At 41.8% G+C, this 25,188-nt stretch overlaps 2 protein-coding genes across 8 annotated transcripts in view; one reads left to right on the forward strand and one right to left on the reverse strand.

Moving 5' to 3' along the window:
- HDAC11 (histone deacetylase 11) overlaps window positions 1–25,188 on the reverse strand; it is a 656,323-nt gene that overhangs the window by 326,396 nt on the left and 304,739 nt on the right. The gene's annotated exons all lie outside the window — the stretch shown is intronic.
- Window positions 1–25,188, forward strand: part of IQSEC1 (IQ motif and Sec7 domain ArfGEF 1) — a 335,931-nt gene that overhangs the window by 137,599 nt on the left and 173,144 nt on the right. For 4 of the 7 annotated variants that reach the window (XM_061357822.1, XM_061357815.1, XM_061357814.1 and 1 more), the window contains exon 3: window positions 13,204–13,290. The exons of 1 other annotated variant lie outside the window; for it this stretch is intronic. In XM_061357822.1, coding sequence (XP_061213806.1) covers window positions 13,204–13,290 — 87 coding nt within the window. Of the gene's footprint in view, window positions 1–4,343; window positions 4,753–13,203; window positions 13,291–25,188 lie in introns of those variants that run through there. 2 more of the 7 variants (XM_061357817.1, XM_061357821.1) reach the window with 2 other exon arrangements.

Consider the following 25,188-nt stretch of genomic DNA (forward strand, 5'->3'; position numbering starts at 1 on the left):
GCGGAGAAGGACTTGGGGGTGCTGGTCGATGAGAAAATGAACATGAGCCGGCTTCAGTGTGCACTTGCAGCCCAGAAAGCAACCTTATCCTGGGCTGCATCAAAAGGAGCGTGACCAGCAGGTCGAAGGAGGTGATCCTGCCCCTCTACTCTGCTCTCGTGAGACCTTACTTGGAGTATTGTGTGCAGTTCTGGTGTCCTTAACACAAAAAGGATATGGAACTGTTGGAACAAGTCCAGAGGAGGCCACGAGGATGATCAGGGGACTGGAGCACCTCCTGTATAAAGACAGGCTAAGAAAGTTGGTGCTGTTCAGCCTGGAGAAGAGAAGGCTGCATGGAGACCTCATAGCAGCCTTCCAGTATCTGAAGGGGGCCTATAGGGATGCTGGAGAGGGACTGTTCATTAGGGACTGTAATGATAGGACAAGGGGTAATGGGTTAAAACTGAAACAGGGGAAGTTTAGATTGGATATAAGGAGGAAATTCTTTCCTGTTAGGGTGGTGAGGCACTGGAATGGGTTGCCCAGGGAAGTTGTGAATGCTCCATCCCTGGCAGTGTTCAAGGCCAGGTTGGACAGAGCCTTGGATGACATGGTTTAGTGTGAGGTGTCCCTGCCCATGAATTCATGAATGACGAATTCAGGCCTTGAGTGATTTTCACCTGTAAATGTCATCTGGTCTATGAATCACAACTCAGTACATAAGGTGTGGTGATCCTGCAGAAGCTATCTTATAGGATACTCTTTTCTGTTGCTCAGGTGATCTGTTTATTACTTGCAGTAATGGAACAGAAATCTCAGCAGAGAGAAATGGGGTTTGGAACCAGCTCACTGGCTGTGCAGGTCACTGATGTTGGCAGGTTATTAATGTAGCTGGACTTAGCAGAACTGAACACTTCTGATGGTGAGCTGACCCTGCTGAAACCCATGGGAGTTCTTGTTGGTCATTTCAGTCTGCTTTAATACTTTTAGACTGCAAACTCACTAGGATAAAAAATTTGGTCATCTTATGTCTTGGTCTTTTCACACAGTGGCATCAAGTGACATACTGTACAAGTATCCTGCTGGGTAGTCTTTATAGCAGGGAAAGCTGCAAACTGATGTTCCCAGTTCTGTTCTACTTACTATTGTTTTCTTATAAAAGAAAGCCTTCTGTTCTAAGTTAGTAGCTAAGGTGAAATAGCCTGTGCAGTTACTGGCTTTCCATTTCGTAGTATTCAATCAAATGTAAAATATTTTAATTCATTCTGCTAAGGTACAAATGTGGGCAGACTTTATCCCTTGCTTGCTCATCAGGGAATTTCATATTGTTTTAGGGGGGAACTGAGGAAGACAGTGAACTAAAGATATATTGCCTCAAAGTGCAGCTTGAGCGCATGCTTAACAGACTATGCAAGTTAGTCTGTTATCTTGAATACAGCAATAAGAGCTCAGGTGTGTTCAGAGCCAGATAGTGTGGTTTTCAGTTATCATTATATCTGGACACATCAAAACAAAAACTAGAGCCAAACTGAAAACTTGTACCAAACACATTAAAATGTGCTATGTGCTGTAAAAGCTTCATGAGTCTTACCCTGTCTAAAATTAAAGTTTCAGTGGCATTCACTACAGAAGAGGGAGGAATAGCTTTTACATTACTAAAGCACCTTTCATATATGATGAAACAGCTGCAGGCAGGGTTCCTCCTTTTGGGCATACCTTGTCCTAGAACTCTCATGGGAAGCCTGGGTGAAGGAGCAGAGGGCATGAGCTCCAAACCCGTGTGGTGACAGAATTCAACATGCTTGCAGCAGCTGAGCATTAGCATTTCTTTCTTGTGCACTTTGCTTTTTGCTTGTTGATTTGACTTTTCAGTCTTGTCCTTCCTATCCCTCTAAACTGGCCTTAAGTGATTAACGGTTTCACAGAACTAGTAGATTCAGTTACCTGATGGAAGTGTTTCCTTCTTGATCTGGATTGATTATCATCCAGAGAGCACCTTGCTGACTACCTGTATAACTTATTCTTTCCTTTTCATTCCACCTCTGCATGGCAGTGCTAGCCACCAGCGGCCAAGCTGGCAAGGCTGTGTGTGTTCGCATACATCAGTGGTGATCGAGCTGTTTGGCTTTACAATAGGTTGGAAAATTTACATATGGACTCTTTATGGGACAGTTTTATTTTCTTAGTAGACATTTAGGTGATGCATTGATGGCTGTTGGAGGGGTTTGGCTGTGATGTGCAGTTTCATAATTGAAACCACACTATGTCTTCAGTGCTCTGTCTTTGGTATTTGCTAAAAATAAGGCAGTATTTGAATAATTTGAAAGCTCCTCTAGAGCAAGGGAAGATACCTCCTGGCTGTCTTCAGTGCAATAGAAAAAACACTTGTCTTAAATCTGTATTTCTCTGAATTATCCTTGTGGAAAAGATATTTAACTTCCAAAGTTATCAGGTAATCATATAATGTCTTGTGGTGTTGTGTGGGTGTGTGATTCAAGGCATGCATGCTTTGTTGTGGAACAAGGACATTTTGCTAAGGTGCCCGGTCCATGCCATGAGCCCACATGGGTTGGAGATAGAGGGTCAAGCTCACAGTAAATGTTCTGTGAACTGTATGGATGGAGCCATTTAGGAATTGCCACATCAGTCTGTGTAGGTCACTTTTTGGGCTGTGTGGGGCAGTGTTATGTCAAGTGTATGTTTAGATGTAGCTGTCTTAAAATGAATAGTGCTTCAGTTTCTGTTGATCCATGCAGTGCAGGCCAGTTATGTGGGGGAATGGAGAATTTTGGGGCTTTTATCTCCGCATTAGTTATGGTTTCCTAATGCATTGCTATAGCACCAGCACAGGGTGATGAGATTCAAGGGCTGTGAACTGGCAGTTCTACAAATTGTCACCAGGTTGGCTTTTGTGCAATGGAAGGTTCAGCTGAGTAGGTAAACCCAAGTGCATGTCTGCTACATAAAATTCTGACATTGGTTTCCAGTGTAGCAGGAATCTGTGTAGGAGTTTAGTGGTGGTACATGGGAGGTTGTAAAGTTCATTCTTCAGCTTTAGACAGGTGACTGACCAAAAAGGAGCACCTTTTGGCACAAAAGATACTAATCTGCAAATCAGTTTGGACCAAAGATCACCAGAATAACTCCTGCCTGACCTGTTCTTTGTTCGGTTTGTTTTGGAGATTTACCTTATTTAGCAGCACCTTTAACAGTTCCCACTTCTCTGTAGCTGGGGGAACATCAGAGGTGATGCTGTGATAGGTAGCATTTGGCTGACCACCTGCTCTCTCTTATTCTGGAAGTATTACAGCAGGCCATAAAGCAACTATGAACTGATCACTTGACCATGGCAAATGAGCTGCCCTGATCAGTGTGTTCTGGTATATATTTAACTTAATAATGTGAGCAGATGGTCATTTTATTGGTTCATGAAGCAAGGGAGGAAGCCTGGCTGTCTTGATAACGCAAGGACTGAGTGGTGAGCATTGGTGTGGGGCAAGAAGTAGGGAAGGGGAAATAAAAAGGCAATTTTTGTAGTGTGGGTTTTTTGTTTGGTTTTATTGTTGGGATTTTTGTTGTTTTGGTTAATTTTTGTGTTTTACAAAGGACCACTGCAGACAGGACTAAAATAAAAGCAAGTTTAGGTGACTCGCCAAGCCTGTATGTATGGTCATGTCCTGGAGATACAGACTGTTAGTGCGCAGTCATGATGCTGCTGAAATACTTGCACCACTGGTGCAAAAAGAGGGGTGGAGGGGAGAGAATGGGAGGGCAGTAGTTTGTACAGTTGTGAGGCTTCTCACTCTGCTGGTGCTGCTAATGATGGCAAGGCTTGGGAAAGGAAAAGGTAATATTTAAGTAATAGTTTGTCAGTCTTTTTTTCTTTGTTTAATTGTCTCCCCTATTAAGAAGGTATAAGTGGAGATTTAGAGACTCTAATTCCATGAAATATTCAGCAACTGTCCTTGTTAGCTGAAGCGGGAAGCTCACAAGTTCCCCACCTGGCTCACCTCAAAGGAGCAGCTTGATTTGGTTATTCATTTGGTAATTTTCACAGTGATAAACAGAACTTGCAGGAGAATGTTCTCTTGAGCAAGGGCTTAATCTCATACTTTGGTTCCTGACTCTCCTAGCTGCTGATTAGTTTTGCTGTCTTATGAGTTTGTGTCATAATATGCGACTATAAATTGACTTTGCAGTGAAGAGGGAATACGGTTTGTCTTCACAGATGCTGCTGTTGCCATGGAGATAAAAGGACCAATGGCCTTTTCTTGGTTTGGACTGTACTACAATGTTCATACAGAGATGGTGCATTCGAAAATACAACATTTGGTGCTTTTATATTTCAGTCTAAATATCAAATGAGAAAGCATATTGTTTTTTTCTTGGTGACAAACTGTAACAATAAATACAGATTTGGGACTTTTTCTGGAAGCAGAAAGCAAGCCCGCCAGGAATGTGAAAACAGTGTGGCTGGTTTGTGCTTGCTAAACCTCCTCTCTGGGAAAAACCTTTTGGCTTTGCAAAATATAACCCCGTAGAGCCTTTGGGTTTATTTGATGCGGTGTTTGATGCCGGTTACATCACCAGCTTACTTCTCTGTGATGTTCCACCGGGGCTGATCTCGAATGAGCATGCAAAAGCTGTGAATGTGATTTTTAATATTTTTTTTTCCTTAAGAAAGAGCTTTTCTACCTCAGATTGCGTGAAAGAAAATATAAATACCAAATCCACAACACCTTCAAGGATGGCTTGCAGAAGGTGTTATTTGTGAGTACCTTTTCCTTCTTCATCTGTCATCACGTCTCTGGTATCTGTGTTGAGGATTCCAGAAGTGGGAGTAGTGATCAGTTTATTGTTTGGTAGGTTTCTTTCCACGAACCATTTTTAGGGTGTTACCTTTTTGGCAGATGAATGATCTGTATTTTAGAAATGCACAGATGATGATTGTGTTTATGCATGTGGGTATTTAAAAACTTAACCTAATCAAGTGAATCAAGTCTATGTTTAGGAGTGAAAAGAATAACAAATAAAACCCCATTTTGCATAGAAGCATCAGTGCAGGATGCTAGGAATTCTGTCTATGATGAGTCAAGAATCTCTCTTCCATTTTGTTTGAATGCTTTGTCGTATTAAAGTGTAATCTGTCTTTTAAAGACATAAATACTGGTACCTGGATATGGAATGCAGTCTTAAGCAATATAATATCAATAAAGCAAAAGATCGCTGTGGTTTTGTTGTCATTGTATGTATGCTTAATGGAAATCTAAAGATGCATTAATTGCTTGTTACTTACTTGACTGATTTCCCAAACATGATAGTCAGCACAGCAGGAGTTTAATATTTCACTCATTTAATGCAGTGCAGCAGCTCTTTGCATGAGTTGTCACGTTTGGCAGAAGAGCTAAGTGCTTATCCACTTGTAGCCCCAGGAAGGACGATGCTGAAGTTTTTGTACTGCTTGTGGTGTCAGCATCAGGGTCTGTATGGGAACCACACTGGGTGGCCTTATTCAGCTGAATCCTAGTGGTTCCACATGACCCGTACTGTGAGCTTTCTCCTAAGCCACACTGCAGTGCTGTCCACCCCAGGGGAAATCCAGAACAAAATAGACAGCAGCCTGCAGTTAAGTTGTCCTCTGCCACCCACCCTTGCTGCCATCAGTGGTTCACTTCTAATCCAGTGCTTTGAAATGGCTGTACCTGCTGTTTGCATTTCTGAACCCTGGGTAAAGATCCTCTCCCTTTAGGGTTAAATTTAGGTCTGCCAGAAGATCATATGTTCAGCAATTGTGATTGTCATCTGCTGCCTTCTGCAGTTATTTTAATAGTGCCTGTGGGGGTCCTAATTTGAGTAAATCTGCTTCATATGCAGTAGCACTGTCCACACGCAGGCACAGTAAGTTTAACTGTTCAAGAATAAACTACTTAAATGAATATTGAAAGAGTATTAAAATCCTCTGAAGTTTCCTTTAGCCTTTTGGCTTGCAGTGATGGTGTGACTGCTTAAGCTGAAATGTTTCCAAATCAAAATAAAATAAATAGACTTAGGCAGCTGAAATAAGAAAACTGAACTTCGAAAACAGGTTGTAGCCTTCCAGTATACACGCATCAGCTTTGAATATAGTGCCATATGTTTAGACAAGGGAGAAGTAGTAATGTTTGTGTTGGACTCCATTTTAACTGAAGTGCTGGGATTTGGGGATTTTGTAACTCTCAGCAGGAGACAGAATTTCTTACAGTGCTTACAGTGTGGTGTTAAGGAATATTTCGTCTCTGTCGGCTCCTCTCTTTAACAGTGTCTTATTTATATGCCCATCTTGTACAGTATTGTCCTGTATTTCTGTTCACGTTTGATATCTTTTACCTACCTCAGCACGTTGCTGTGGAAAACAAGAGATGAGCTGTGACTTCTCCTGTCATTCTGTATTTTAACTCCTGTTTAAGAAAGTTGATGCTGTTGACTGAAAACAAGGAAAATGTAAGCCTGGGGGCTTTTGTAGAACTGACTCTCTAGAACCTACATATACAAGATCTTCATGGTCTTTAAAACTGATCATTCTGAATACTGAACACGGATGTTCAACAGTTAAATGCACCAGCTCTTTAATGCATGAGTAAGTTTTGAGATGAAAACTTAAATGATATAGATTTGTCAATATTCTAATAACGTATATGCTAAGGACTTCTGCCTTTTAAAAAGTATATTGCTTGTACATCTTAAACATAAAAAGCTAGCTTGTTGCTGTTCTATAAAAAGCTAAATAAATTGTCAAACTACCAGGATTAGCAAAAGTGGGTTTTCAGATGCTGCACTGAACAGAACATATGTCATGTACCATTGTTTCCAGTAATAGGATTTGTCTTGCTGTGAGTCTCTCGTGCTCTAGCTGTGTAATTTCATTCTTTTTAGGTTACTATTTTTCCTCTTTGCTGAGCTTCAAATCTGATACATATAGGTGTCACTGGTTAGATTGAGTTTTACAGCAATTATTGCTGTATTTTGCTATAATATTACTGTATATTGCTGCAACAGTGGCTGTATTTTGTAATAAGAGTTCATGTTTCTTCAGTAATTCTGGGACCTAATTGAGTGACACGGGAAATGCAAAAAAGATGCAGTGAATCTGTCAGGTTTCTGATTTAATCTACAGGATTTTTTCCTGCTGTCTCATGCAGCTTCATGTCTCTGCTCTTTATTTCTGGGTTTGGACTGTGTGGGGTTGTTTTCTAGAGACTTTGTAAGTGACTAGTAAGCACAAATGATGCAAGTGTGGTTTGTGTGTGCTGTAAATTATTGTGCATCACTATTCAGAAGAGATGGCTTTGTAGTGAGACTTAATCAGAAGGGAAATAAATGCTCCCAATTGTAAGTGTCTTACACGTTAACAATTTTAATTAAACTCACCCTAGTTACAGCTAACCCTGTATTGGAGTCTGCCTACAAACTGTGCAATGGCTTGGATGCAAAAGAATCACCTCTTGCTTATTTGTGTGGCTAATAATTCATTGTCATGAAACCCAAAAAGTGTATAAAACTAGTTTTAAAAGAATTACAATGTTAATAAGCATTGTGTTCTAGGATGGGAAAAACCAGCTGCTGATTCTTGTTTAGTATGCTGTGCCTGTACTCGTTTTATTCTCCAAAGAGATGATAATTCTTTGAAGGCCCTTTTGAGGGAGAAGAGGACAGGGAAAGCGTGCCTAATCATTCCTTTGAAAGCCCAGCTGTGGGTGCTTGAGTTGGAAATGCAGAAAGGGTAGTATTATTCAGAACAAGGACCTATCAGTTTGCATTTACACTGCAACATGTACAAATGCTGATATTTAGTCATTTTGATAACAACCAAATCTTCTGCATTCAACAGTCTGAATTGGAGCCTACCTGCACTGATCTCTTGGAACTGCAGATTTTATTGAGCATCCTTGGTATCTAGTGAAACTATCTCTAATTTCTATCAATACAAACCCCTATTCTATAATGCTTTTAACTATGTTGTGTGGCTCCTGCATGGGACGGGGAGGACACAAGTGGAAGGAGGAAGATGCCAACATAGCGGGTCTAGAACATATGGTTGTGCTACTTCATGATGTCTGGGTAGTTTTCTTGCCTCAGACTGCAGTGCAAGGTTTGATGTTTACTTGCCAGGAGTTATTGTTACCTTCCCATGCTTTGGTGTCCAAGAAGCTGTGTACAGAAAGCCGTCTTGCTGAAAGGAAGTGATAGGAATAAAGGGATTAGTTATAGTCTTCTTATGGTGTATGACCATCTCTGCCAAGTACATGTGAACTGCAAGCCTTTTACATATGCAACCATAAAAGTAATAAGAGCATTTAATATTGTATAGTTGCCATTCAAAACAGTGTTTGGGGAGAAGACTGTAATTAACAAAAACACTGTGAAAAACCACAGTGTTTGCTGTATGCCACCACAGCTTCTCCTTGACATTCTTGATGCTGCTGCTGGGCATAAAGTGGGATCAATTAAATAGGAAAGAAAAAAAGAACATTTTCTTCACAGCTACTTCAAAAGCCAAAACCATCCTGTCCTGTGTATTTTGGGTGAAGATCCGCATAGTGAAAGGAGTATCTTTGATGTCAGAACAGTGTGAATTTGTCCTTGGAGATGTGAATGAATCATCTGCTAAATCACCCCTTAGTGGACATGTCCGCAGACAACCACAATCAAACTTGGCCCATGAGGTGGTTATGGAAGTGGCCACATAAAGCTGTCTGCTGTTCTCTCTGATGGGCGATGCTTCCAAACATCAAGTTGACTTCTGGCTCAGTCAGTGTGCTGACTCTGGAGGCCTCTCTAAAGTGTTGAGAAACATAGCAATAAGCAAACTTTTAGCTGGAGTCAATATGAGTCTATATTATTGCAACCTTTACTGTTTGTGACCTATTTGGAGGTCAGGTTGATTCTATTTCACAGAATCACAGAATCCCAAGGGTTAGAAAGAACCTCAAAAGGTCATGTAGTCCAACCCCCCCTGCAAGAGCAGGGTAACCTAGAGTACATCACACAGGAACTTGTCCAGGCGGGCCTTGAATATCTCCAACATAGGAGACTCCACAACCCCCCTGGGCAACCTGTTCCAGTGCTCTGGCACTCTCACAGTAAAGAAGTTTTTCCTGACTTCTTCTTCACATTTTGTTTCTCATAAAGCTATTGTTAGATTTATTAAATGAGGACAGATTTCCTAGATTTTACCTGCAGTCTTTTCTAATCTCAGCTGTAGCCATAACTCTGAATTGACATGAGAAAGAAGATTTTCAACATGGAAAATAATGTTGTTCTTCATCAGGATAAAATACTGAGAGATTGAAGTATTCCTTTCATCAGCTTGTAGGCATGGATCCAGCCAAACAAATCATTCTTAGCTACCTCACATGGTATTGAATAGGTTTATATAGAACTTGTCTGCCACTTGTGCTATTTACAAGCTGATTTATTTTAAAACCAGAATGTGTTAACTAGCACCAAGGATGCAGAGTGCCTGAGGCAGTGTAGGAGCCTATGCTGGTATAAATTTTTCCTAGTGCTTGCACATCCTCATGGAACACAGCACCTGATGGAAAAATTTGCCAGAAGAAAAGGACGAATACTGGCAGATGGAGGTGAACAGATTGTCAGTTCAGACAAAGAGAGGAGCAGTGTATGAAGGAATGTGGCTGTAAGAAAACACAGCGATTAAGGTGAACAAATGTACCTAGCAGACTCCTGTCATCAGCCATACCGTTAACTTCATCAAGAGACAACTTTCCTTCCAGCTCTGGTCTGTACCAATGCACTTTCACCATGGATCTGTGAGGCAAGCATCTCTCAGTCCCTTCTGTCTGAAAGCTGATGGGTTTTGTCCGAAGCAGTTCTAAGGCAGTGTTGGTTTAATAATGCTGTCCCAGCTATTACACGAGCTTCAAATGAAGCGGTAGCAAAATAAAGAAGGGTTGGATGCCATATCCTGCACATGTGCTGTGCTGAGTTAAGAGGATGAGTTTGCTCTAGGCTCAGTATGTCCCTGGGTAGATGTGGGGCTTGCTACAGCCTGTAGCACAGCCAGGAGCCAGGAGGGTGCTTACCAGCCTAAGAGGACATCTTGAAAACAGAAAGAGGATGATAGCCTGGTAAAACAAAAGCAATTCCAAGTTAATAGCCTGCTGTTCTGCTCTCCCAGTTGTTTTAAAACCAATATTGAGAAAATAGTCTGATGAGTTTGGAAGGCTTGTTGGTGATTGTAAGAGAAAATAGGGGGTAGGGAGAGAGAATGCAGTTGCAGCTTTATGTGATGATCAGTAATCTGTTTCTTTTTATTCACACATCTAAGCAAGGCTGTAGTACTGAAAGAATAAAAATAATGGTCTTTTCTGTTCATTGATGGATACGAAAGTGTTAAAATTAGTGGTTTCTAATGGCAAACATGATGGGTTCATACAGAAGAGAGAGGAACAGTTAAATCTACTTCATGTCTGCGTATTTACTTTATGGCTGGACTTCTCCCATTATGTTCGTGCCCTGAGGGAGATGTGATTTCAAGGGTTTGGTTTAGATTTGGGTCATGTTTTACTGTTTGTGAAAGTCTAGTCTGTTCTCAAAAGAACTGTCTTTAAAACTTGATGAGTGGTTCCCTGTCTGGGAGTACTTGGGGAGAGCTGGAAGAAGCCTGGCCTGGAAGCAGGAAATGGCAGAGCTTCAATGTCCACTGGGATGTTGTGAGAAGCAGCATTCATCAATTTAGTCATTTGTCTTGTATTAGTGCTGAAGTAGCTGTGTACCATTTGTAATCTTAAATCATCTTTTGAAGACCATAGATCAGAGATGTAGACACTCCAATGCAGAAACATATGCTGTGTAAAAACACAGAAGCCTTCCAGTGTCTGAAGGGGCCCTACAAGGATGCTGGAGAAGAGACTGTTCATCAGGGACTGTAGTGATAGCACAAGGGGTGATGGGTTCAAACTGAAGCAGGGGATGGCTGGAATCCAACCTTATGTATTCCATGTATGTCTTTGACATCTGAGATGGTCCTGTTGAACATGGCAATGATATGTGGTAACTTAATTACAAGCCTGCAGTGGAACACTGGCTATTCCATACCTGCACCTATGACACAGAGTGCCAGTGTAGTTACTACTTGACAAACGTTTGGCACTTCTTACTTGCTATCCAAGGTGACTGGATTTCTGCATTTCTACTGCACCCTTGAAAAAACCTTCTGAGCTCCTAACCACTCTGCGTGATAGGTGAGTGTTAACCTTAACTGCAGGAGAGCAAGATGAGATTGTAGGGACAGCTTTCTTCCTGACCATTCAGATGTTGGGAGGAACCTAGGGAAGTCAGAGTGGGACAGATCTGTGGAGCCTTGTAGGCAGATTCTCTTTGGAGTAGTGAGGAACAAGCTCTGTTCAAAATGCTTTGTTGAGCAGAACTCAATCCAGAGGGATTCATTCATATGTTTACTGATTTATTCTCCGAATAAAGAGGTACTGTTGATGAGAGTAAAGAGATTTGTATGCAAAAAGAATGGTGGGAAGGGATCTGGGACGTTCTTATACTGATTTTCTCCTTTTGCTTCTACTGACAAACCCCAGGTATTTCCAGAGCAGGAAGCAGTGATTTCATCAGTGTGATTGCTTTCCCTCTCCCCCATCAGCTTGTCATGCAACGCACACTAGTAGTACTAGCCTGGTTTTGTGAATTGTGTGGGGCAACTTGTGTGAATATGGTGGTTTTCTTGTCTGAAAATACAGGTTTTGTGTGTTCGAACTACTTTTGTCATGATCCATCAAGGCTTTCAGGAACATTGGCCATGTTACCAAGTGGTTTGAAGATGCCACCAAAGAGCATGCACTGTGAGGTGTTAGCAGGGTACATCCCATGATGGCAAGATGCCTTGTCACTAAGTTGTGTTGCACTGCTGTTTCCAAAAGCACAAGTACTTTGTAAATCGGCTGCTATCTTTAACCAGAAAATCCCAACTCATCCTGGCTGTGCAGTTGCTGACACACTGTTGGCAACAGAAATCGGAACAGGCTGACCTTGAGTGTTTAACAAAGGATTAGCAACTGACTCCTTTCTGAGCAAAGCCTGATTCTTTTTCTGCTTAACCATTCTGTTTGGTCTCATAAGAAAGTGACCTCACAGGATTCACTTTAAGCCTCAGGGCTGCAGAAGAATCAAAATCAATCTTCTGAAACATTTGTCAAGATGCCAAGCAAGAGCTGGGAGGGGGAACATGCATTTATGTACACGTACACACACTCCCTATTAACAGTCGGTTTGGATGCTTACAAGCGAAACGAGGATTTTCGGTTTAATGGCGACTTCTTCCACATGTGCACGCTCTAAGAGCCAGGAAATATTGATGAATACTTTATGATTTCCTAGAAGGATGCTGTGTCTTAAGAAATCCGATAAGGTGGTTCCATCATGGAGGACTTACTGTGCTAAACCTTGTTTAATGTTTCCAGGCACAAGCATCAAAATTGCTGAGAAGTGTATTGTGTGTGGCATAAAGCTCACCTAAGCCTTACTTCAGATGCAGTACCTTGTTTTGCAGCTCTGTTTTCCATGAAACAATACAAGTGGTGACCTAGGGTATGGAATATGTTTTTGTGTTTTAAAGCTTGTGTGTAATTTTTCCGTGATTTGAACAAATGGCAGCAGTTAAATTGCACATCACAGACTATTGTTTAAAAGTTGGGTGAAACTTAGATTCTTCCACGTTTCAAAGTGGCATATTGCAATCTGGTTCTAATTGCTGGGCTTGAAGAAAGTTGATGTCCATGTTCATCGCATTGTTCCTCCTCATGTCTAAGAACTGTGTTTGTAATTTCATTAACAAAGAAACAGCTTGACTGGTGCAGAGTAACATGCAAGTCTGAAGCTTCATTTCCATAGGAATTTTATCCCGCAGTGTTTAGCTTTTGCCGCAGTTCCGCATGGCAAAGCAAACCCAAAGTCTTAAATTGGCATTTGATCTTAATTTTGCAACAAAACTTTGATTCTTCATCGCAACAGTTCATCACCATCATTCCTGATATGTATATTTAAGCCATGGGACTACTTCCCTCTTTATTTCCTGGCATTCAGAACTGACACCTGTACATCAAATTTCATTCCAAGTTCTCATGAATTTCAACTATTGGTATCCGCTTTTCCCTCAGAAGCCCCTTTCTAAACACTTGGTGGTTTGACTTTGTGTTTTTCCTTGTGTCGTAGGTCTTTAAATACTTTGCACCAGTTTTGCTGTCCAGCTCCATTGTACCATACCCAGCTAGCTGTCCCTGCCACACACTCAGAGTACAGGTAAGAGTAGATATGGTCCACCCACTTTTTGGTGTTGAAGGGAGATCTAATGTTACAATTCTCCATCAGAAAAGGAATAACAGCTTAAGTTTTAAAAGGAAAAAAAGGATTAGAAAAACATGCCAACCATTTTTAACATCTCCTAAGAGAGTTCTGTTCACTTCTCTCAGCCATTCCTGAATGAATTTACTCAGTAAAATGAGTTTCATGTGCTTTAAGAGGCACATCCCCTAGACTCTTTGAAAGGTAGGAAGAAGCTAGTTGTAGGTTTAGTTCTCACATGAAATGCTTATAGAGTTTATGTGGGATACTGATGTTGTTCTGAGCAACGCTTTTTTTAACTTCAAACTATTTCCTGAGAGAGTGAGAGGTGAGCCATGCATTGTGGCACTCTGAAGGCTAAAGGCATGGATTTGCCAGAGGCTCAGCACTGCCTTCTGGTTGGAGTAGAAGTAAGGAGGTTTTAGGCAGATACAGGCCTTGATGCCAAACAGTCTGCCCTGAATGTATAAAAGATATCTATCTTTTCCAGCTAAGAATGCTCCATTTAACATAGATGTCTTAACTGTGTGTTTTCCAAGTTCTCTTTGGAATGTGGAGAGCAGTAATTCTGCATCTTAGCACAATACATTGTCAGTGCCAGTGTTTAATTAATCTTATAGAAGTGTGGAAGGACAGCTAATGTAATTAGAAATGTGAAAACTGTTCCACAATTGTGCATGTTATGAAAACATTGTCTTTAATTTTTACTTGTACTGTTAGCGTTTAACTCAGTGATAATTGCCAGCTCATGAATAATATTAATATCACAATATTGGAAGTCTGGTGCTGAAAAATCAAATCACTTTACACTGGTAATAAGGAAAGACAAAAACAAAGAATGAATCCTAAATCTGTAAATGCATAAACATAATTGTGATTTGAATCTGTCATCTCTTAGTTATCTCTAACCATGCATGTTTGGATTCATCCTGTTGTTTTACATTGCAGCATCTGTTTGTATGTTTGGGGTTTTTTTCCCTCCCATCTGAGCTTTTGGTTTTCTTTGGTGGTAGTGAATCCATAGTTGAGTTGTAAGAGAACTTTGTATTCCCTGTGAGGAGCGGAGTCTGAACACTATTATATTCCCCACTTGCTTTTAAATGAGGCTTTTCTTTTTCTTTTGGTCTGAACTTATAATGCTTTAGTTCTAAGGACTTTGTTAGAGAGCTTCCTATAGGAATGTTTCTTGAATGTTTCAATATTTTGCTTCATATAGGTTGTTATTTTTATCAGTAGTATTTCTTCTGCAATTTAAACTTAGAGCAGCATAACTTTGTGCTTAAAAAATCCTAAAATCCTCTACATTCTTTTGTCTTTTTGCCTTTGTGCAATAAACAATAAATGCCCAAAGCGTGTCTGAATCTGCAGAGCATGAACTGTTTTTACAGTGCTAATGCATAAAACAACATGCAGATTTGGGTAATCATAGAATCATGGAATAGTTAGGGTTGGAAAGGACCTTAAGGTCATCAAGCTCCAACCCCCCTGCCATGGGCAGGGACACCTTGCTCTAAACCATATCACCCAAGGCCTCGTCCAACCTGGCCTTGAACAATGCCAGGGATGGAGCACTCACAACCTCCCTGGGCAACCCATTCCAGTGCCTCACCACCCTAACAGGAAAGAATTTCCTCCTTATGTCCAATCTAAACTTCCCCTGTTTAAATTTTAACCCATTACCCCTTGTCCTGTCACTACAGTCCCTAATGAAGAGTCCCTCTCCAGCATCCCTATAGGCCCCCTTCAGATACTGGAAGGCTGCTATGAGGTCTCCACGCAGCCTTCTCTTCTCCAGGCTGAACAGCCCCAACTTTCTCAGCCTGTCTTCATACAGGAGGTGCTCCAGTCCCCTGATCATCCTCGTGGCCTCCTCTGGACTTGTTCCAACAGTTCCATGTCCTTTTTATGTTGAGGACACCAGAACTGCACACAATACTCCAGGTGAGGTCTCACGAGAGCAGAGTAGAGGGGCAGGATCTCCTCCTTCGACCTGCTGGTCACGCTCCTTTTGATGCAGCCCAGGATACGGTTGCTTTCTGGGCTGCAAGCGCACACTGAAGCCGGCTCATGTTCATTTTCTCATCGAGCAGCACCCCCAAGTCCTTCTCCTTGGGCTGCTCTGAATCTCTTCTCCGCCCAGCCTGTAGCTGTGCCTGGGATTGCTCCGACCCAGGTGTAAGACCTTGCACTTGGCATGGTTAAACTTCATGAGGTTGGCATCAGCCCACCTCAGAAGCCCATAAGACCTTCAGCTTTTGTTTAAGGATTGGGGTGTTTGAAGGAACTTGTTGTTGACCTTGTTTGCTGTCAAGGAAGCTTAGGTCTCAAATTCTCCAAGTATATGTATATATATAGCCATAACTCAGCTGGGATTGGTGGAGATATGAGAACTTCCTACAATGCGTAGACAGTAGTGTTGCCCCCACCTAATGGTGATGGAGCAAACAATGGGTTGGCCATTGGCTGCCAGGAAACTTAATGAGCTCAATATCTCCCTTACCCCTTTCATGGCTATCAGGTCTACCAGCAGCATGAGCTCTGCTGTTGCGGCGGTTCAAGGATTAGACATGATTTTGTTCTCCACTTACCTCTTTCCCCCAGCCCAACACCCAAGTTACTTTGGGATTAAGATGAGCTTTTGCAAAAGATATTAATGAGCAGCAGTGCGCCTGTGCAAAGTGGCCAGCCGCAGAGTGCCAGCAGGCTGACAGAGGCATTTCTCCCTTTTGTCACCACTTGTGAAACCTCCTCAGGAGCATCTGGCTTTTTTAAAGACATCAGAATACTGCAGCAAGCCCAGGAAAGGGCCATCAAGGCATCCAGAGGCCACAGTACGTGAGGATAGGCTGAGAGAACGAGGGCTGTGCAGCCTGGAGAAGTCTCAGGGCTGGAGCTGTCTTCAGCTCCTTAGTTAGGAGTATGGAAAAGGTGCAGCCAGCCTCTTCTAGGAAAGGAGGATAGGACATGTCTCAAGTAGTACCCTACACACAAATGCAGTGGTATGTTAGAACCAGACTGTTGGAGTCTTCCTCATGTTAGGAATTCAGTTTACCCGCAAGTTGGATTTCTGAGGCTGTGGTACCATAGAATCATAGAATAGTTTGGGTTGGAAAGGACCTTCAGATCATCCAGTTCCAACCCCCCTGCCATTGGCAGTCACACCTCACACTAAACCATATCACCCAAGGCTCTGTCCAGCCTGGCCTTGAACACTGCCACGGATAGAGCATTCACAGCTTCCCTGGGCAACCCATTCCAGTACCTCACCACCCTTACAGTAAATAACTTCCTCCTTATATCCAATCTAACCTTCCCCTGTTTAAGTTTTAACCCGTTACCCCTTGTCCTGTCTCTACAGTCCCTAATGAAGAGTACCTACACTCCCTACAGTTTTATAGGCCCCCTTCAGATACTGAATCCAAACTGAATATTTGTATCCAAACTGAATATTGCACCTTGCCATCACTACATCTATAATCTCAAACTATCAGTACAAATTATGCACCTGGCTTTGTGAGCAACCTCTACCTGGGAATCCTATTGCTGTGAATGAAAATCAGCTACTAGGACATTGACAAGACTGGGCTTTCAATTTCCACATGCATGTAATAGTATTAAATTTAGCTTTTAGTCTTCCCATTTATCAGTTTATAAATAGAAGTCATTAGAAGCAGAGCTAACAGAAAGGGATGCTTCAGTCTAAGTGCAGTTTTGAAGCTTTATTTAGAAGATGCACAGAGGGATTAATTTTGCAGCCCAGAATTAAAAATTAAATTTGCTCAGAAAGCAGCACTTAATGACTGCACTACAGTGATACAGAGCAGCTCTGATTCGCTCTTAGGTAATTGCTGGATGTTTTATTCACTCCAGCAGTTTTATTTCTAGTCAAGACGATCTTTGGCATCTGTTTTGAATTGTTAATAGGGAAATAATGCATTTTTAATAACTGCAGCTATTGCAGTAATCCCTTGCTTGCTCATTTTACAATGTTCAAAATAGACAGAAATAATAGAAGTTATCTTGCATACTTCGACTACAAGCCAAGTCTTAGGAAGCCTGAGCATATCATGTCCTCCCAGTTAGTTATTTGTCTGTGTTCCAGTTAGCCCATATGCCTCCTGTGTTTGCTCTTTTTGAGTTATTTTTGTCTGGAAATGAAACAAATAGTAAAGATCCCAGTGAAGTCTGTAATTGGTTTGTTTGACTTCCTTTCCCTTCCTGCCTCCTAAAGTAGAGCCTTAAAAACAACATATTCTAGTTCAAAGCTGCATATTCCACGAGGTATATTTGTTAGTGATCGTTTGAATACAGGTTTTATGTCAGGTGTGAAGGACAAAGTAAAGGAGACAGTGGTACAGCCTAGAGTGGGTTCCAAAAGGGCCTGGATGCTCATAGTCTTGTACTTGAGCTGCTGAGCCTCTTGCTTGGTATGGCCTGGAGTATCTCAGTGGCCTTCCAGGTAGTGTATGTACAAAGCAAGGCTCGGAGGTAAAACAGCATTCAGAGACAGTAAGTTTCATCATCTGGTTTCTTGCTTGAGGAGCAGTCTGTTCCCAGAGTTTTCCAAACACACCTTTCTAAACAAACCTGTTAGTACTTCAGCCTGTCTCTATAGGTGCTAGATGCCTTATACCAATACCATGCACCTTATAGTTGTCAACTCGGAGCGTATCAGATGAATATTCAGGTTACTCAGCTGTTTACACCACTCCTGAACATGCAAGTTCATTTACAGTCTGAGGAGAGCTCACCAGCCCACCCTTGGAGAAGGCTTCCTACTCTGCTGGGCTTTTTGCCTTTGGTTTTGTATTTCATGCTCTGTAGCCCTAATGCTGCTGTAGCTGTCAGTTACTCACGTTTGCCTCATGAGTGTTACAGCAGAAATAGCTGTAGGAATGCTGCACACAGGAAGATATCATGTAAAAGAGTGTACATGCTTAGGAATATAAAGTCATATTCATATCTGTATTCTTTGTATGGATATGCAATAGGCTGATACATGCAACTGCAACTGTGGTCAGATTTGCTTACCACTAATATCTAAGCATCTTTTCATCTGATGTGTTTATTCATAACTATGATTTCCTTGTTCTGATTTGCATGAGATGTTGGCTGTCACTCATTCCTTTCTCCATCCACTTTACCTTCCATTCTTCTCATATAAAATCAGACGCCCTTATCATGACCAAAGACCATTTCAAAAGCGTGAAGCTAGAGATTTTTCTTTTCTTTTTTTTTTCTTTTCCCCAGTGATACCCGTGAAAACAAAAAGCTAATGCAAAGGATGTTATAGTACCAAAGAAACCCCATCATTTTCTTGCAGTCTGTACCTGCTTAATGTTTAATCAGCACCTCTGGGAGGTAAAAACATTATTCTGACAATACTGTACTTCTGTGAAATTTTAATGTGGAATCTTTGTTTCACCAGGTAATGTTGGCTTACATGCAACAAACCACTGTATGGAAGATGCTAGAAGGATTGATTGTGCTATTTCTTTTTGTCTGAGCCACTGGTAGGCTAGTAGCTATGTTGTTGCCATAACTAGTTAACACGAAAGCTTAACATACAATGAGGTCTGGCTGACAGATGCTTCTATATCCTATCAGAGTGGTTTGGGCTTTCATAAGGTTTTTTCAAGAGCACAGTGGGAATTTTTGCACGCTAGGCACAGAGAGGGAAAACTGGGAACTTTCTGATTAGATTCCTGAAAGTGAAAAGTAACTGCTTACAGATGAATGTGGTTCCTTGCAACTCTGTTTACTGTTTCCACTGATGAGCACTGTAGTGTTTCCCAGGTTTATATACATAGCAAGTATTTCACATGTCCTTCACACAAGCATCTATCTAGATATCCCACACTGCACAACAGACTCCTATGTCTTGTGGTAGTTTCCCAATCGATGATTAGTCACAGATGAAGCTGTAGCACAAGAGCTGTACTTCAGACTCCTTTGTACTATTGATACAACTGATTGTCATTTTCTACACCAAAAGAAGCTTGAATAGGCATCTTATTTCCAACTGAATAGCAATTGCCTAGATTTATAACTTAGCACATTTAAGCACTGCAGCCTCTATAACAGGCAGAGATTTTAAAGTTTGATAATACTGTTCCAAATTGAACAAAGGAGTGGAAGCAGCATAGCTCAGACCAGGCAGTGTATTGCAGCAACGGTGCAACATGCAGCTGAACCGAGCAAAATGGATCTGAACCCTGAGCACATTGTGGACCCGGTACTAAGCCAGTATGAGGTTCAGTTGGTTATGTAAGGCATCTGTGCTCAAACCCTATGGCAAAGGAAAGCTGGAGTAATTATAGTAATACTTGTAATTTTCCACTTGATGCCTACGTGATCTAGCAATGCAGAAATGGTGAATGGGGTTAAAAACAGTCAGGAGCTGGTAGAATAACATGACATTTACTATTTGCTTTTTGGATTTTCTTGGTTTTCTTCATTTTGTTCCTTTCCATCCTCCTCCTTTAGCTTGTTTTTGGTTTAAAGGAAATGACCACTCGTGGTTGTGTTACTGATAAAGAAGTGACCTCCTGCAAGCCTCCTGCTAAGCCGGCATCCGTTCTTCCACCCGCCATAAAGCACATTATAGCATTACAGATGTAGGTATTCCAAACTGCTTCTTTAATAGCCTTCATGCCTTCTGGTTTGTAGCACCATTCATGATGCTGGCAACTCTGCATGGAAACAGAGTTCTTCCTTCTACTGAAAAAGAAGGTGGGGGAGGAGTAAAATGCTGGCCTGATAATCATCAATATTTCTGTGTGTAAATCACCAGCAGAAGGGAAATGCATCTGTTCTGCATTTTCAGTGGAAAATGGGCAGTGAAAATACCTGTGGAAAGTTTCTTTTAAACATGTTAAAAATAAAGGAGCCATGGCCACAATAGGTTGGGTATGTATATGACCACTTAATGCAATTTTTTCTTATGGGAAAACCAGAAATTGCCCTTTCAAAATACCTTTTGCTTCAGAGTTTAACTCAAAGTGTTGGCCTAGGCTCATTTGGTTGTTCTTTGTTGTGTTGCAAGTTCTGCCCCTGAGTGAAATGGGTCAGTCGGGTGGTACTTACATACAGGTGACACTAGTTGTAGGTTTAAAAATAAAACCAATAAAATCTAAAGCTACATTTTCCTAATGCTGTTCCCTGTGATTCTGTTCCTCTGTCTTTTTCCTTTCTCACCCCCCTCTTCCTTGGCAGGGAAGATAATGTTCTGCACCAGTTCTGCTGTCCACCTTCGGGGTCTAGTAGTCCATCTTCAAGATGACAGCGAAGCTCGGGGTCGCTAAGTGTGCAGTCAGTGCTACATCTGTATAGGCCATCTCTCCTCTTACTGGTGTGTATGGGACTGACTCTTGCATGGATGCCATAGGATTGTGATTCATGTTGAGTCTGAGTTACTCAGAATGGCACAGCCATGTGTTTTTGCCATTGATGCTTGGTAATCTCCTCTCCATGCTTTTCTACAGCTCTCATCCTTGTGTCCAGTATCTAAAACACATGCAGACTGTAAACAAGTACCTAAAATGCACAGTTTATTTTGAACTAAAATAAACAGTACCATAAGTCTTTAAGTGTACTGTGAGTTTTGTTACTGTGTGTACAGGATCATGTGGTATAAAGGGTACAAGCTAGTACTGACTTCTCCCCCAGATGTTGAGGTTATGGATGGGAGGGAAACTGTTTCATAGCATCTGTATTAGGCTGTTTTTACTGCTAACAGTCCTACAAGTTGGTTTCAAGACTGGACAAACCCCAACATGGCATTTTAGGAATGTTGCTATGCAGACATTGACCATTCTTTCTTTGCTTTTTGATTATGCTGAGGAACCAGCACATGTACATTGTTACAGCAGATACTCCAGCTATGAGTGATTACATTTCTAAGCTTCTTTGAGGTCTGTCTTATAATTTTGTCTGCCTGCGTTTGTGGAAGTCTTGTATTAAGCATTAGCAAAAGTACAAGATCATTATTCATGCTGTTACCTAATTGATGATAATATTTTTCTCTAAGCTGTGAGCAAGATTGTCATTAAAGGGAAATAAACTTGTAATTGAATGGCCCTGTAACTGCAACCAGGGAAATGTGAACATGTCCACGGGTGTCTAAGAATAGAGTCTGAGTTACCATTGCCCAGAAGGCACTTCGTTGATTATATCTTTCCAGAGACTTCTCATGGCTCTAAAATAACTGGAGGATTTCTACTGGTTGGCTCTTCCAGACTTAAACAGCCCAAGCAGATATACCAGGAAGCATTTTCTATGACGTGGCATTTACTAGCCTGAAGCTACCAAGCAAGAAAAACTTACTGGGGGAGCTCTTATGTGTGCTGTTGCTATCGCGAGTTAAAATACTACAGACTGTTTGGAGCTCATATAAATATGGGGGTGAAAAGGTGATGTTTGTTTGCAGTTACATGGGGCATTGAGGACGGGATAGAAGGAGAATCATCAGGGTCAAGAAGAGAACTATGAAGGTAGCACTGTCACGCTGCATAATGTGCTTGCTTTATGAGACTGATCATAAAACAATATAAAGGAATCAATATAAAATCCAGAATACAGGTTATTTGCTTTTCAGTTAGATTTGGTCTGCTGTTTCTGTCCTTCCTGTTAAGTGTTTTCTTGTGTTTGCCTTAGGTATGTTTGTGAAGCCTAAGGAGGAATTTGCTTGCAGAAGGCTAATCTGCCTTCATGATTTTGCAAGTTTGTCTGCATCCTTTATTGTGACTGCAGACTGCAAACAATATATGGCTGCTTCTACTATGTGCTATTGAATGTTCCTTAGCTTCAGGTGTTTCTCAGTCACTTGACATTACAATGTATATGAATTGCTACCATTCCCACTGTAAAATTTGTAAATTATATATGCCAAACTTGTGTAGTAGATCCCTACAGCTAATTATATCCTTGGAAGTGCTCTGGTGTTTACTGAGAGGGGTGGAACACTGACATGTTTGAGTGTTGATCACAGTTTTGGTCTTGTGCTGCTATAATTAAGAGCTTCTGAGTTGCTTCCCAAAGACAGAAGCAGAAGGGATGTCTGATATTTTGACTTGCTTATCTGTGTAAACACTAATTAACTCTCTCTAGTCAGTGCACTGAACTGAAGCACTGTAATTACTCTCTTCCATAGGGTAGGATTTGGCCAATCTTTCAATAAGTATCTTTCCTCTATCTGCGTGAAGGAAAACAAAGAGGAACGCCTATTTAAACATGAAAATTAACCTCCACAACTCTAGGTGCCAGCCCTTCTGCCTTGAAGAGACAACAGCCAATTACCCTGAGTTGGTTCTAGCTAATGGTGCATCTCTGGAGAAGACGAAGTCAAAGACTGCTCAGTGGTATTAGCTGTAGCAGGACACTGCCACTGGCTGGTTTCTGTCTGGTAGCTTTCCAATTAAGGGTAAATAATGTCATTGTAGGTTGCTGGCATTTGAAACAATTTGAGTTGGTATCCATTGTATCACCAAGTCATGGTACTTGCTCTCTGTGGAGCAGAGAGAGAAGCAATGCAAGTCAGAAATGCAGCAGTAAACATTTCCCAATGTAAATAAATGATGGCTGGCTGAATAAAACATGCCGTGAAGCTCAGGATCCAGCAGCAGAGCCTAGTAGGGGTTCTCCTTCAGTTAACCAGGGTTTAGAAGCAGATGACCTAAATGCAGCTCGTTGTTATAAAACAGAAAGGTAGCAGTGGAAAATTTCCCTCTTTCTCCTCATTCCTAAATGAATTTACCCTGACTTTGTGAAGAGTGAAGATTGTACTAATGTGTATCCTAGTATGGAAGTAGAGCAGAAATGGTTTGTGTTTCTATAGACCAGATTTCCTCCTTCAGGACCTCAAAGGAGTGGAGAAAAGCTGCTTTGGGAGAATTCAGTTAGAGCACTTCTCCTTCAGCACCGTTAGGCACTTGCACCTCTTAGGGTCAGGCTGTTGTGGGTTTTTTCTGCAATGTGGAGTTCTCCTTTGCCAAACACGCTCAGCTCTTACATTCGTTAGGGTGGTTTTGCCTAAAATACGTGAGTGAGACTTCGGTTTTGCAGAGCAACTACTGACTTGCTGTTATTTTCTGCACATACACGTACTATTTTCTCTCTGCGGGTGATTGTGGAAATCGTTAGGACAGCCCAGAGGAGCATGCGAGGACTCCGTGCTTGAAAGGTTTGGATTTTTGGGCACCACTAGATGGAGCAAAAAACCAATTCAACTGGGAGAAATTAGGGACTCGTTTCCCAAAACTCTAAGCAGCAGAAGCGAAACGTTGTGTAACATGAGAAGTGACTCCCTGGGAGATGGAATAGGGTGTAGGTCTAAAGCACGACTGAAAGCAAGCTTTTGAAATTCTCTCTTAGCCCTTCCACCGGCTGTGGAATTGAATATGGATTTGCCACAATTTCCAGCAACTCAACATTCATAATGAATTTGACTTAGGTACCTAGTTTATGGCCAAGGGAGTGCCTTGCTTGAGCAGTACCTGGGGATGGTGGAATGTCGTGCGCTCGTGAGAATGAAGCAGAACTGGAGTAGCATTTGAGGTGACTCAGAGGCAGGGACGTGGCTGCTCAACTGCACATGTTCAGAACGACCTGAACAGGCTTAGACCCTCCGAAACCTCCTGACTCACAGGTCTGAGAGGGAGATGCTCACTTCACCAAATACTGGCTTGCTAACCAGACCATTTGGGAGTGCAGCACTGAGGCCTTCTTCACCTCAAGCATTGGAATGGAGCAGGGAGTTCTCACAAAATATAGCTCCCAAAATATCCGTGCCGGCACCTGTGATAGTCGTTACTATCATCCGTTTATTGCCGGGAGTGTGAGCGCTGCTGTAGTTGCCGAGGCTTTTTACAGCAGTGGGATCGTGCCTGAAGTGATGGCTAGAGGGAGCTCCAATGCAGCCCGGCCCTGAGCTGCCCGTCTCAGTCCTTACAGATGTGGCATGTTCTGTTTCATGGAGCTGGGGATGAAACCAAAGGAGGAAGGCATCTATGTTTACTTTTGCATGCAGTTAATACGGGAGACGGAGAAGTATTTGAACGCTTGGGATGACAAAATGGATGTATATATCACATGCCCTACAGCCAAGGTCATTTATATGTGTTTTATGATTATTACATTGTGTGTGTGGTTTGGTCTGCCTCTAGCTCTCAAGTTGTAAGACAGACTATGTGCAGGAGAAGGTGTGTTTAACAATGTGCATGTAGCCATGGGGGTGCTCCACATCCGACTGTCAGGTATCTGACGAGCACTTACAGAGGAGAGTAAGAACAAGACAAGCACAGTGATGCTTCTGAGCACCAATAGATTTTGGCAAGGAACTAATCCAAACGTGGTGTCTAGTGGGTTTTTGAATAAAGAAATGAATAATTATTAGAAACTGCTCGATAGATGCTCCTGCTGTCAAAGCAGCAGGGATCGTAGTCTGACTCTTCTGTCTCTACTGAATTAATTATAGTCACTCAGTCAAGGGTGCACTCCTGTATGTGCATACAGGGCATTTGGCTTGATGAAGCTCTTCTCTCATCTGCAGGTATGTTTTCCATTTTCTTTTAACTCCACAAAACTTGCACAGCAGTCGCTCAGTGCTGGGTGGCAGATCCAGCACAGCTGCAGAAAGTTTGAATCATCTGCACAGTCATAGCTTAATATGACTCAGCTGAGCAGAGAGTTGGTGAAGGACACATTGCTTCCCTTTTGGAATGGAGGCCCCATTACCAGGCAGGATTATCCGAATGTGCAAGGTGGAGGTGGATTCATGGCTGTGAACAGGGATCGCAGGTTATGATGAGCTGACAAAAATGAGGATAAAGAAGAGGCAGAACTTAACTGAGTTAATCC

This window comes from Neopsephotus bourkii, unplaced genomic scaffold (genome assembly GCF_033783945.1).
Source record: "Neopsephotus bourkii isolate Nb327-2 ecotype Australia unplaced genomic scaffold, CSIRO-AGI_Nbou_v1 NB_923, whole genome shotgun sequence".
Taxonomy (NCBI): domain Eukaryota; kingdom Metazoa; phylum Chordata; class Aves; order Psittaciformes; family Psittacidae; genus Neopsephotus; species Neopsephotus bourkii.